This window comes from Phaethon lepturus, unplaced genomic scaffold (assembly GCF_000687285.1).
Source record: "Phaethon lepturus isolate BGI_N335 unplaced genomic scaffold, ASM68728v1 scaffold14826, whole genome shotgun sequence".
Lineage (NCBI taxonomy): Eukaryota > Metazoa > Chordata > Aves > Phaethontiformes > Phaethontidae > Phaethon > Phaethon lepturus.
Window position 1 is genome coordinate 12,199 of NW_010544241.1, and position 13,027 is coordinate 25,225.

The 13,027-nt window shown below is 39.5% G+C and overlaps 1 protein-coding gene across 1 annotated transcript; it reads right to left on the reverse strand.

Annotated features, from left to right (window-relative positions):
* Window positions 1-657: 657 nt before the first annotated feature.
* On the reverse strand, window positions 658-9,569 carry KIAA0408 (KIAA0408 ortholog). Its single transcript, XM_010288619.1, has 5 exons — window positions 9,435-9,569; window positions 6,343-6,684; window positions 5,917-5,996; window positions 3,207-4,581; window positions 658-1,296 (listed from the first exon to the last, which is right to left on the reverse strand). The coding sequence occupies exons 1-5, from the start codon at window positions 9,567-9,569 to the stop codon at window positions 1,123-1,125; spliced, it is 2,106 nt and encodes a 701-aa protein (XP_010286921.1). The 3' UTR covers window positions 658-1,122.
* Between the last annotated feature and the right edge of the window lie 3,458 nt (window positions 9,570-13,027).

Consider the following 13,027-nt stretch of genomic DNA (forward strand, 5'->3'; position numbering starts at 1 on the left):
GTCCGGGCGCAGTAAATTAGCAAGTGGCTCAGGCATTCTAGTCTAGGAGAAGAATAAAAAAGGAGTGTGGCTGGAGCACTGGCAACAACAACGGTCCTTGTTCTCCTGCCTTGAGTGAAAGTAAACAAGTCCGTTGTTATCTGACTTTGCCAAACCTCAAAGTATAATGCTAGAAGGAAAAATAAGTTTTACAGAATTGAGCATATACAACCCTTTTCTTCCCTTCATAAATTGTATGTTACACTAGTTGAAACTACTGACGTGTTTACAGTATGCTATATATATAATGGCACATTTAAACTTTTTAAAGGAATTGGGACATTTCAGGAATGTCTCTGGTGCTGAAAAAGGTTAATGTATTACAAATCATATAATATTTTAATTCAGAGAAAATACGTTTGGGTATTTTGACCTAGCATCATAAAGGTTAGGAAACAGAATGAGGATGCCATGAAGCATGACTGATGAATCAGTCGAGCTAGTCTGCTTCAGATACATATTGTGCAAGGCATTATCGCTGCAATCAGTCACAAAAATGCATATTTAGTTTTTGTACATTAAATACTACACCTGTGAACCTATGTAAAAGATATACAAAATATAAATGTCATCAGGACTGTATATTTCAAACTTTTTAAAATAAACACAACGTATATATATGTAGGCATATAGGTTGTAATTTCAATGTCAACACTAGCACAGTTTGTCTCTTCTAAATACAGACCTGTATACTTCCTAGTCCAACACATGCACCTACGAACACATGATCATGCATACAGCTTTACGTTCTGCTGTTTGCAGAAGAGTCAGAATATACAGCACTATACATTGTTTCAACTCAAAATTGATTGGCAAATTAAGGAAGATGCCATTCAAAAGAAATTCCATGTGAGCTATTACCAAAACAACAGAGAAAACCGGGGGTATAGTTATTTCATCTCAATAAAAACACTGAAGACCATGGTGATGATGACCTAAGATTCAAAATGGTTTGTCCAGCATGTGGTGGGGGTCACTCTTGGACAAGATACAGCAGTGTAGAACTGGTTGCTATAACACATACCGAACACAGCTATAATGAGGCGTAGAGCTTTCACACCACCATCCAACCCAGCTGTGGGTTCAGACTACTGAGGTCTCTGACCGAAAGGAGACAGAGCAGTTGTATGCCGTTCTTCTCAGAGCAGGCGGTGCTGACGGTGATCTGGATGCCCATCTGGAAGGTAAGCGTCGATTTGCTGGCCGAGCGGGCCGGGAGAAACCCTTCCCACTCGAACATTTAGCTGGCACGGATATCTAGAACACAAAAGCAATTCTTTGCTTTAACAAGTTACAGCTTTTGTGGAATGCAGCAGGAATGTAGGAAGACATTTGGGGTGACCTCAGAACAGGTGGTCTGAAGCTATTAAAAGGAGCACAGTAATGTGCAGAATGGAAAAGAACAGCTATTTCTATGTATAGGGATTCTCACATCGGTTGCGGTTTAAAATATATGGAGACAAGTGTGAGACACAAGGAAAGGTATAAAATGTTAATGCAAGCCAAAACTGACATTCATTTCTTATTTCTTTTCGTTTTTGGAAGTTTTTTTGTCAATGAACACTGTATACTCAGAATATAGAACTCAGAATACCATCTTACATTACTGGAGTATGACCTACATACTTTTCAGGTATTTTTTCATAGATCCGATTTCAGCAGTCACATCTTGCTGAGAACTCTGTTTCCATTAGTGCAGCATGAAGCTGTTTACATGTGGTAACTAATTCAGAATGGTTATATAGTAATGCAGCGTCATGTCTACATGCAGAGCCTTATATCCACAGGAAAACCAACAGATTTTGATTGTAGCTACAGTGATGTAAATTGGAAATAATAAAAATAAAGCAAATGCCTCATGCCATGTGTAGTTCTTTACGTCTTTGTGATGTGAATGCTGCTGGACCTAAAACTGTACCTCTAATCAGGCAATATTCTACACTTAGTTTGTACAGATAGTAATGACAACATGAAGTGTGAGTCTATGGAGAAAAAAAATCCAATTGGCTTAGTAAAGTTATTCTGGGCTTACATCAATATAAACTCAGTCATTACCTAGTCATTATTTCTTCCCTACATCTTCATCGATGAAAATGTGTTTTCCTACCAAAAGTGATGAAAAAGAAAGCAAAAGCTTGTTTTTTTCTTTCTGTGCTGTAGTAAAGATGTGTCTGCTAAGCAAGACGTTGCATCACTGCAAGGCAGTCAGAAAGACATGCAGAAGAAAATCTGCATGGTTGGATTCTCAGCTGTTTAAGTCCACATACCTCCACTGAAGTCTGTGAATTTGTGACAGTTTAAGGCATACCAGCTGACAGTCTGAACCCATTTAGGTTTTTCAGCTCCAAACACATTTGCCTTCTATTTTCTGAGATGCTAAGGGCATATCTCTTTGTGTTTGTTGGCCAAAGGGCTCTTCAGGAAAAATGATTTTTCTTTCTTTGTGGCCTTTTACAGAACCTGCATCTTACAGTATATTTTTAAAACCATCTGTTTCTTTTTTCATTAAGAAAGAATGTTGGCAAAGGCAGTATTTCTAAGCTTCTGCAAATAAAATTCAGCCAAATATAAATTAATTAGTCATGCCATACTCTTCTGTTTCTGTAAGCCAATGCTTGAATATATAGGAGAAACCTGGAACTGAGATATGAATAAGAGGTCACTTTATTACTGGAAACTTTATGGAGCTACAATAGGCAGTTTTCATATGCAGTTCCAAGGAAATCCTGAACCAGGCAGCACCCTGGATGCTGAAGAATGCTATCTAAGCCCTCTAGGATTTTGACATGGTGAGTGTGCTTAAGTCTTTTGGGAAGGCTTATGAAATAACCCACCAACTAAAGGAGGGAGGGATTTAAAACCTGATTGCAGTTTTCACTACTTAAATACCTGAACAACTGCACTGCAGTTAAAATCTAGCTTTACACAACAGCAGCAGAGATCAGAATCTGGCACACAACTTCACTGGTCATTCTTACTTACATGCTTCTGCCCTCACACAACTCTATTATCTTCAGAGGAAATACTCCTGATTCACCCAGATCCTGGCCTAAAGTGTCTATTTTTACATAATTATTTACAATATCATATTAGCCTGCCTTATTTCAGAACCTGAAGCTTGGTATGTAACTGAATTATTTTGTTCTTGCCATTCTTATGAACCTTACCTCTGGTAACTTCTGTCTCTCTTTTCCTTGCTTGAGTTGCTGCCCAATATGCTTGGCTGAATTTCTTGGAAATTCTTGCTTTCCTTGCTCAATCTGGAGCGTTTCTAAATACTGACTCAATGTCTCACAATCCCCATCGGTGAATTCAGAATTTGCCCGTGTCCACTTATCTTTGCAGCATTTCACATTACATGGAGAAGTCACTGTTGATTTTTCATAGTTTTTCAAAAGCTTTTCAACAACGCCATAGTTCGACCTTGAGTCAGCTGAACGCGGGCGACCGGATAAATTACTTGGTCTCCAGTCATGCTCGTGAAGCATGTGCCTATAACCACTAGTATTTGGAAGTCCATTTGTTTGCTTTTGTTGCCCTGTCGTTCTGACAGCTTTTCTGGGGTTGCTAATTTCTTGTTCCTTTGCTGCAGAGAATTTGGGATTTGAAACACAAGATGTATTTACAGTTTCTGTCTTGCTGATAGCAGAGTCACACAGCAGGCTGCAGGGTTTGTGATCTTCTGATGCTGTTCGAGGCACCTGGTTGTCTTGCAAAGCGTTGTTACGTTTATCTGTGTGAAATACAGTCCGGTTAAACTCATCGATCTTTGCTGCTAAGGTTTCATTTCTTTGGGTCTTTCCCAGAGGATATCTAGCATCTCCCAAAAGATCATTATGCAAGGTAGCAGGGGCATAAAAGTCATTACTGTAATGAGAGCTGCTGTGAGACTTGGGATTTTGTTTCTGGTGCATCTTGTTGCTTTGGGCCACATTTCCATCTGAACAACTCTTTTGGGCTGACAGTGGGGAAGTCTCACTTTTACTGTCTTTTCCAAGTTTGCCTACATCATATGCCCACGTGTTGTGGCAGAAGCTTGTTGGTACATGGCACTCATTTTTGGTTACAGGTATTGCAGCAGCTACCATCACTGCATCTTTCACAGCCTGCCCTTCGTTTGCACAGGCTGCTGCGGTTTTATTTTGGTTTATAGGTGAAGGGTTCATCAGTTTCCTTCCACTCATACAGTCCTGAGCCTTGTAATTGTTTTTGATGCCTGGATCTCTTACTGGTACTTCAGAAAGCTGTACAACTGCAGAAAGTGAGTTTGTCAGGTGCCGAGAAGTGCTCCGTGGAGGAACTGGTGGAGCTTCTTTCTTCTGCCAAGGTCTGAAGTCTGTTCCTCTGTCACCAGTAAGACTACCATAAGACATGTCCTTCAAAGCCTTAGTAGAGCTCATCAGATTCTTCCTATTATTATGTTCCTCTGTTTCAAAAGCAACTGAAGCCTGTGATTCATTGCTTGACACATGATTCATGTCAGGCAGAATAACTGTGTTTTGGGTTTCCTCAAAATCCCCCAAGACAGGAAGTGACTTCATTCTGGAAATAAAAGGAGGGATGTTTTAGGGATGAGCAATAAGGGTATTCCCCCATGGGACGTCAGCATGGATTCATTCTCCCCATGAACAGGTGTTTTAACACTGGCTGCTTAAAAAGATTTGGGAACAGTTTTGGTGCAGCTGATATACACCCAGCACATTTGAAACATATATGAAGAATTTGAAGAAAGCTCAACAAAGGGAATCTGTATTCCTTTCCCTTGCCACTAATGTTCTTTTTCTGAGTTTTTGTAGACAATTGCTTGTTTTCTTACCTATCCTACAGTAAGGACAGTGGAATCTTGTGAGTTCTAATGACTACAGTGAAAGTCTACATGACTGTGAACTGAATGAAGAAAGCTTTAGGACATAGTGCATCCCTTTTGTAGATTTCCTAACATTACACATGACAGTACAAATGTGTCTTTTGAGATCTATTAAAAATCACCTTTCTCAGCCAGGATTTAGAAACTATGCATCAACTATGAATCTACTTGCTTTAAAGATACAAACACTGACACAGCTACAATAATAGTGACAGCGGCCAGCTGATTGTGTGGGGGAGTATAAGAAGTCCCTCTGCATTTTGGGAGCATCTTAGGAGAGCTTGCCATGATGCAGACTTCCACGGGGTCTCAGCATAGCTGAGACATAGCCTTTCTCAGTCTCTTTCACAGTGTGCACCCTGTCGCACCCCGGGTTCAGTCTTACCATCTGAGAATTTCTGCAAAACTCGAGAGGAAGATTGGTGCTTAGGTTGCTAAAGGAGACCAGGAACATTGAATTCTTAACAGATGGCAGAATATTAATTTGCTGTACTTTTCAGGGTCTGGCTTACCATCTTTCCATTAGTAAAAATGTATGGTTGTTCTTCCTTCTCTTGCCTTCTTTGCACTCTTGGATTGTCAGTCATGGACACATCCCCCATGCATAAGGCTAGATCTGGGCTTAATGTAAGAAACCTCCCAGCCTAACAAACCAATACAGTATTGTATAGAACTGCATGTAAATGGGATCAGGGCAGACAGAAACATCTGTTCACTTTCCCAATCCTTTATATAGCCATAGAAACAAGTACAATATCATCCTGTATAAATACTAATTTCATTTTGTAGGTTCTACAGATAAACTCCATTCTGGTAGTAAAACTTGCCCTTGTATCATATTTCAGTATATTTCATTTGAATGTTTTATGCAGAGCACTGAAACACTAGGAGGACAGGAACTGCCCAACCCCTAATAAATTCAGCAGTAAACACGCCTTCAAAGTGAACAGGAGCACAGTCTTCTTATTCATTTTCTTCCTCTAATATGAAAAGTCCAAATATGTTTTTACCTTCTGTGGTTGGACTTCTTTCGAATTTCCTCTTGATAGCTGCATAATTCTTCACTGACTCTGGCAAGTTCTTTAAGAGCCTTTATAAATATAAAAACAGTCCTTTAACATAAGCCTTTTAAATGGTATCTCCAAAATTATTTTGAAACTTGTGGTGATTTGCATTTAAGACTCACAGCAGAGGAAAGTAGCACAAGGAAAGATACAAAAATGCCCCCAGGTTATGAAAGGAGATACAGAGCATGCTGTTAACACATTTAAACAGTGAGAAGACACTCATTAATAGCAAACTGAGGAGTAAATAGAGACACTGCCTTGCTGGAAAGATAAAATCAAGGAGATCAGTTCTTTTGGTTAACCTGACAGGACAAAGTCCTCAGTATTTTCCTCACCCTTGTAACTGAAATGTGTTCATACTTTACTTACTACATTGAGATCACCAATATAATTCTTGGCATTTTTCTTGGAAGCTTTGATGCTGAGGCTGTCTTCAGGTTCCTCATAGTTCTCAAAGGCCAGATTGTCCACTAACAGAGTATTGTTTCTGCTCTTGGCTCTGGTTTCTTTACATTCATGTTCTGTTTTACTGAGCAAAGTCCCTTTTTCCATCCTGTCATTTGCCACACTGTGTTGATAGTTCAGCTCTACTGTATTACTCTCTTCTGAAGGAGGGGAATGCATGGACAGCTGCAGCATCTTGCTCTGAATGGCCTTATCATCATGGATGTTCATATTGCTCTCCCTTCTAAGTTTCACCTCCTGGTAAAGCTGAAAAAACAATGGAACCTTCTGTTAAATCATGGTCCTGTGATGAACTTTATGGTAAAAGAACATATTCATCTTCTGTTTTGAACTATGCTTCACTCAGTAGCATCATGTAGAAAGATTTCATACATGTGTTAGTAGAAAAGTGTTGTTGCACAGCGTGATAGTCCACAGACCATTATTGTCACAGGATGAGGAAAGGGCTGTTACTATTCACAAACTCTTTGCCGTGGTTTTAATGTACAGCTTCCACCCATAGCATGGGATTGGAAGAGATCTCACAAGGTCAATGGCCCTGACTTGAGCCAGAAGCTGTATGGTTGTCTTCCAAGTAACATCAGCGTACTGTGTGGTGGACACAGCCCTGATCTGATGTATGGGGACTGTGAGGGAATATGAGGGCTCTGGCCATGTTACAGCCTGTTAAAGTATATTAGTTTAAGGAAGGGAAGTGAATTCTCATAACATACAGTGCCATCTGCACTAGAGCAGACTCTTCTAGTTCTCAGGCAAGTGGAATTCTTCCTTATGACTGGAGTGATAAATCAGTACTACAGAATGGTGTTATTTGGCAATGTGCTGTCACCCTCTTATCTTCTTTCATGCTATCTGCTGAGATCCAGTGGCTTCATTAGTAAATGAAAAGGTGTTAATTCCTATCACCTAGCACATTCAAACTAGGGAACTGTGATAAATTATAAATTAGAAAAAATAGCAACATCATAAAAACCTCTTCTGCTTACGGTATCATTTCCAGTGCCAAGAATCCCATTGCTCTTTATAAACATTCATTCTTAACTTGCTCTTATGAAGAAAGTGCAGAGCAGGCACCTCTGAACAGACATCTGCCTGCTCTCTCACAGTGCACAAGGCCAACACAACAGTTTTTGGAAGGACAGTGAAAAAGAATAACAACATGAAGAACGTGTGACTATTTCATGGATAGTGCTGTGGATTAGAAGTATTCTCACATTCAGAGACTTGACACTTGGCCTCATCCTGGGCTTTCAGATTTCACTCCTAAAGCCCAGCTGCTCATGGAACCCGAGGGCTGAACTTCATAATTTCCAAGAAATGAGGGCCTCATATGGACTCAACATAGCAGTAAGAAGGAAGGATACCACCTCATAACTCAACAATATAATCTCCTAAACCACATAGGTCTTCCTGGAGGATTCCAAGAATTAAATCAGGTTTTGGTGGGCTAGAGAAAGCTACCAAATAAAAATACAAGCTGGTAAGGTAGCACAAGTTTTACCGAGGAAATCCCTCTACAGATGATGGTATTGAAAACGTATCTTCCCTTTTCTCCAGCCATGTTGGTGGAGACAACTGAAATCAAGGGCAGCTATAGACACAGATTAAGAAGGGACCTTAGAATGCTGATAACCTTGGGGTATCACCTGCAGTTTTGTCTGGTCCTACAGTACCCATTGATTTGCTTCATTCTCTTCCCCTCAGCTCCATTCCATTCTTTATCTGTTTTTCTGTCTCTGTCGCACTTTCCTAATCCAGATGCTAATAAAAAGCATGGAAAAAATGTGGTCTTCGCTGCCTTTGTCAGGATTACTAATAGCCAGAATACTTTTCCACAACACATTACCATCATTCCAAAACAGCTCATCTACCTAACAAACTGAAATTCAGCGACACTCACAGATCACCTTACTAACTTTTGAAGCTCTCTCACTTTGGTAGTGAAATTAGGTAAGACAGCACAGAAACGTCCTAACACGAAAGACGAAATGTGGCTTTCATAGTAAGATTATCATACCAAAGCCTGTCAGAACTGCAGGTAAAATATAAGAGAGCTGACACTATGGAGTTATGTTGCAGGCCGGTTTAGCGGGCAGTGTGTGGCAGCAATTCATTTGGCTGGTCATTTTCCTTCTCATACTGTCATGTGAGCAATCTCTGCCATACATTCCTGTGTTGCTCAGCCACAGGATGGTGTTGGCAGGGAGCAAGCAAAACTACTTCATGTGTATATTAGAATGAAAAATGTGGAAAGCTCCGTGGTGAAAAACTTGCTTCTATGCGTTGCCAAGGCAGATTCAATTTATGCATTACAGAGTGCCAGAGGGTTCTGCTGCAGTGACAATTTGGGGATAAAAAAAATTAAATAATTACCTAAACTAGTTCTGGAAGGAGATGCATTAGAAATGGCAGAGACTGTTTGTTACTATGTGTAAACTCAAGTGTTGTCAGGACTTTCATGCTATTTACTGTAGCTATTTTCTCTACTAAAAGACATCCATAAATGGAGCAGGTTCTAGCCAGAACGATTCTGCATCATGCAGCATTTAATGTATGATGTTCTTTTTAATTTTACCATTTACCCCAGCACACCTGTGCCATGTAATTCCTTTTTGCCAGAGAACTATGATACCTAGGTTTTTTATTACTAAATATGCATTTTACTAAACCCCATATATGCAGTTGTTCAACATATCTGTAACTTTAAAAAAAACATATAAAATGAACAGTGTGGCTCATGCCCAGCAGAACTGGCATATATACAGCCAACAATATCATAGCAAACTTCACAAAAAGTGACATTTAACCTCCTGCTTTGTATTCATGAGTATGAAATGAACAATTGCAAATACTGCTTAACCCCAGGCTTTGCATCCTACTATCAACTATTAGAAAGTTTCAGTGACAGATAAGAAAAAAAATAAAATGAAGCAATCCCTAGTCATTGATAAGACTCAAGTGAAAATGTTAGTGTTCAGAGTTTTATTTAAAAGTACCTCTTCTATTTTCTTCTGCATGACCTTCCATTGACATTCCCATTCTTTCCTTTCGTTGTCAAATCTCTCCAGCAATTCCATCTTCTCTTTATTCCAGTTCCTCTCAGTATTCTCCAGTTGTTTACGCAGGTCCATGGTTACAGTCTGTGTAACAGCAAGAAGATAGCTCTGCTTTTTTTCTTTCTTCCCTGAATGTTTCCTGGAAGTTTATCAGAACGAGTCTTACTTGTATTTGATTCTAGCTTTCAGGGAAAAAAAACAACCAAGCAAACCCCCAAAATCATCAACTGAAATGTGCTTGCAGGAGACAGCATCACACGCTTGCATGATATATATCTGGAGTGTGACTGAAATGTGGACAAACTAAGCGTTATAGGACACAAACCCAAGGGCAGAGAGGCCCAATCTGGAAAGGGCAGGAGGGAAACCATCCAGCACCATAGAATTCAGGAACGTCTGCCACAGCATGCTCTGTACCGTGGCCACTTCGCATTTTTGCCATTACTCTTCACTACAAACCTGTTTTCAATGAAATTCGAGTCTGCATAATATTGAATGGCACTTCAGGACCTTGGGATCCTGCAACATCTGCCCTTGATGGGCAAAGCTATCTCTACGTTTGCTCAAAAGACAACTGAAAGTGTAAAGGTATCATGTTTGCTCACACACTCCTTTCACACATGCATGTAGCACGACAGAGACTGTGACATTCTTTTGGCAATTGCAGACCATAAACTTGATACATGCAGAAAATTCTCTGCTGTATGAATGCTTTAAAATACATGACGGAAAACAGGAGAGGAAAGCTAATAAAAAACGTATATGCATGGTAGCAAGCATCATTCTACTATACAAAGGACTATAGGTCACTATAAAGAGTTCATGTATTTTGGATTTACAAATCTAAATCTATAAATGTTAGTTCCAGGACTAGCATAAGGAAAACCAGAAACTATTATCCAATAGCACTAACTCAAATCTAGCCCAAAACCAGGCTCAGAATATTTAATTTATGCCTCAGTTTCTCCATCCCCTTCAGAATCCTTTAGTATCTTAGTATCTGTAAATGACAAATTATTAATTGTACCACTAAATATGTATATTTTAAGGGAAATATTTTGGATCTGCTCATCTGACTTCAGAGCAAAACTGATTTTATGGGCCTGGTGTTCCTCGTGCTTTCTTAGGCTTTACAATAGAAACTCCACTACCATCAGCACATTTACTATGCCAGCAAGGCTGAAATAACACTTTTTCATTAAGTTACGATGGCTCCTGTGGTATAATGGCTGTTGTACACACATTGATACTTGAGTTTGTCAACTTTATCTCTCAAAGCCAGCTGTTGTGTTACTTAGGTGGACATGGAATCTAGTTCTAGTCACAAAATGTCTCTGCATTGCCTTGGTGTCCTGCCAGAAAGCAAGCATATGGGGAGGCAAATGAATTATCAGAGAGTTAATTAGGGGTAAGCCCAGTTTACCGTCCTGGAATTTGATCACTTCCATGACTCATGGTCAGTGATTGTCAACTCACAGAAACTGCCCATTTTATCACCCACGTTTTCTTTGATATAGCGAAAATTCATTCTTGAGCTTCATGCAAAGTTCTTCCCCATCCTGTATTTTATTGGACAAGTCTTGTTGATTCAGCTGTGGCTACTGTGTAATCACTGCTTACCAGCGTCTGCGTTATTTCAGCTGACTGGGAAGCTGATGCCAAACTTGGAGTCAGCTTCTTTCATGAACAAGTAAAGCAGAAGAGCTCAGCTGAAGCCCAATCGGTTACTCAGGTCTTTGGGTCATAGGAATTCCTGCTACAGGATCTTTCAACCGACAGACATCATGGGCCCAGTCCTAACTCAGGGGTTGCAAAACTGTTTACCCCAAGCAGTTTTGGGTGGACTTACTTGGAGAACAAGCTGACTATTCTTCAAACATCTCTGTCAGCCCATTTGACAATGGTGTAACCATGTAATTATGTAAAGTGGTATTGGAGCTTACTCTTTCAAACTCTGACTCACACCTGCCTTGGAGGTCAGAATTGGCAATCTGTCCCTTAACTACCTACAAACAGATTTCAGACCCTTCTTCTTCCACCTGCCTAAAAACATAGAGGGCAGCTTTATAAAAACATAAAACTCCTTGAAACTAATTGCTGCTGAAAGACAGCACAGCATTCTCAGCACAAAAGAAGTCAAGCACTGGTTATGGCTTCTTAGGGAAGGCAGCCAGGTTATAGAGGTTGTACCTCTCCGGGCCAACATTTCATCTTTGTGCCAGACTTCAATAACTGTTGACCAAAAACAACTTACAAAAAAATTCCACTGCACTTAAGACCTGTTGCAATCTAAACACCTATTGCTAACGAACTTTAAAACCATTTCAATACTTTGCTAATTCAAAGGTTGCAGTTTTGACTATAGTCATTTACTTTTTTCTTTTTTTTTTTGCCTACATTTCTGTCTTTATAACCTTTTAAGACATCTCTGAGAAATAAAAGTCGACTCTCTGCTTCACTAGAATCCTTCAAATACATGTCAGAAAGAAACAGAAAAATGTATAAATGCTGTAAAGTCGTGAACAAGACAGGCAGGCATAATCTGTCTACATCTTGCACAAACGGTGATTTGCTAGTGCACTCTTGGTAATAATGACCATGCTTCAATGAGCAGCATATTACTAGAAAGAAAGTCAATACCATGTAGCATATTTTTTTTTACACATATGAGAACAGATACATAATATGTAATTCTTTCAAGCATGCATATAGAATTAAGAGGCCCCTCATGGTTTCTTAATGCTGGGAACTACTATTGCCATGTTTGCATTCATCTTAACAATTTCCAAGTTGTTTCATATGGGACTCTGATTATAAGAAGAGATTGGAGAATATAAAAATTAAATCAAGACTTGGAAGAAGTTAGTTACAGGAGTTACAGATAGTCACTTGTAGCTCTAAGATCCACAAAAAACTTGTATTGCTTGTTAGGCTTCTCTGATTTCCTCTTGACATAAATTCTGAGCAGAAAACTCATGTTTATTGATGTTAGCAACTGGATGAATATATAGTTTTGCTGTTATTGTACAGTGGATAAATTCCTCAGAGAATTTTAACTCCTATTTCTATGACTGTCTCCTCTTTTTTTTCTTGGTGTTTGGTGGTTTTTTTTATGGGGGGGTGGGGTGGTGGTGCTTGTTTTTTCCCCTGCTAGCAACAAAATCCAATTGGTAGTCCTGGTAGTATATCCTCTGTCTGCACAGTGCACCGAGATGTCCCCATGGGTATTTCACATGGCTTAAGCAACCCAAAGGGATGTAAAATGTCACGTTATAATTTGCTGTGTGGATCAGAACAGTATCTGTGCTCTTGCAGTATTGGCACTTTCTGCATGTCCTAGACAAGGTCAGAAGCTCATTACAGCAATCAAATTCAAGCAAATAATCAATTTTGTCTACATCAGCCGCATTTCCCTTTAACTTTTCCTTTAGCCCTCCCTCCTTTCAAGCAAAAAATGTTTTAAGCAACTATTTGATATTAATGCTATCATTCCCCCATGTCTTACCTGTGCCCTTTCTATCCACATATTAAAA

Excerpts from the sequence above, each read along its gene's own strand:
- KIAA0408 (XM_010288619.1), bottom strand. The coding sequence starts at position 9,569 with ATGGACCTGCGTAAACAACTGGAGAATACTGAGAGGAACTGGAATAAA. Across the intron at positions 5,997-6,342 it reads ATATTGGTGATCTCAATGTA|GCTCTTAAAGAACTTGCCAG; the intron begins GTAAGTAAAGTA and ends ATATTTATAAAG. Across the intron at positions 4,582-5,916 it reads AAGAAGTCCAACCACAGAAG|AATGAAGTCACTTCCTGTCT; the intron begins GTAAAAACATAT and ends TTTTATTTCCAG.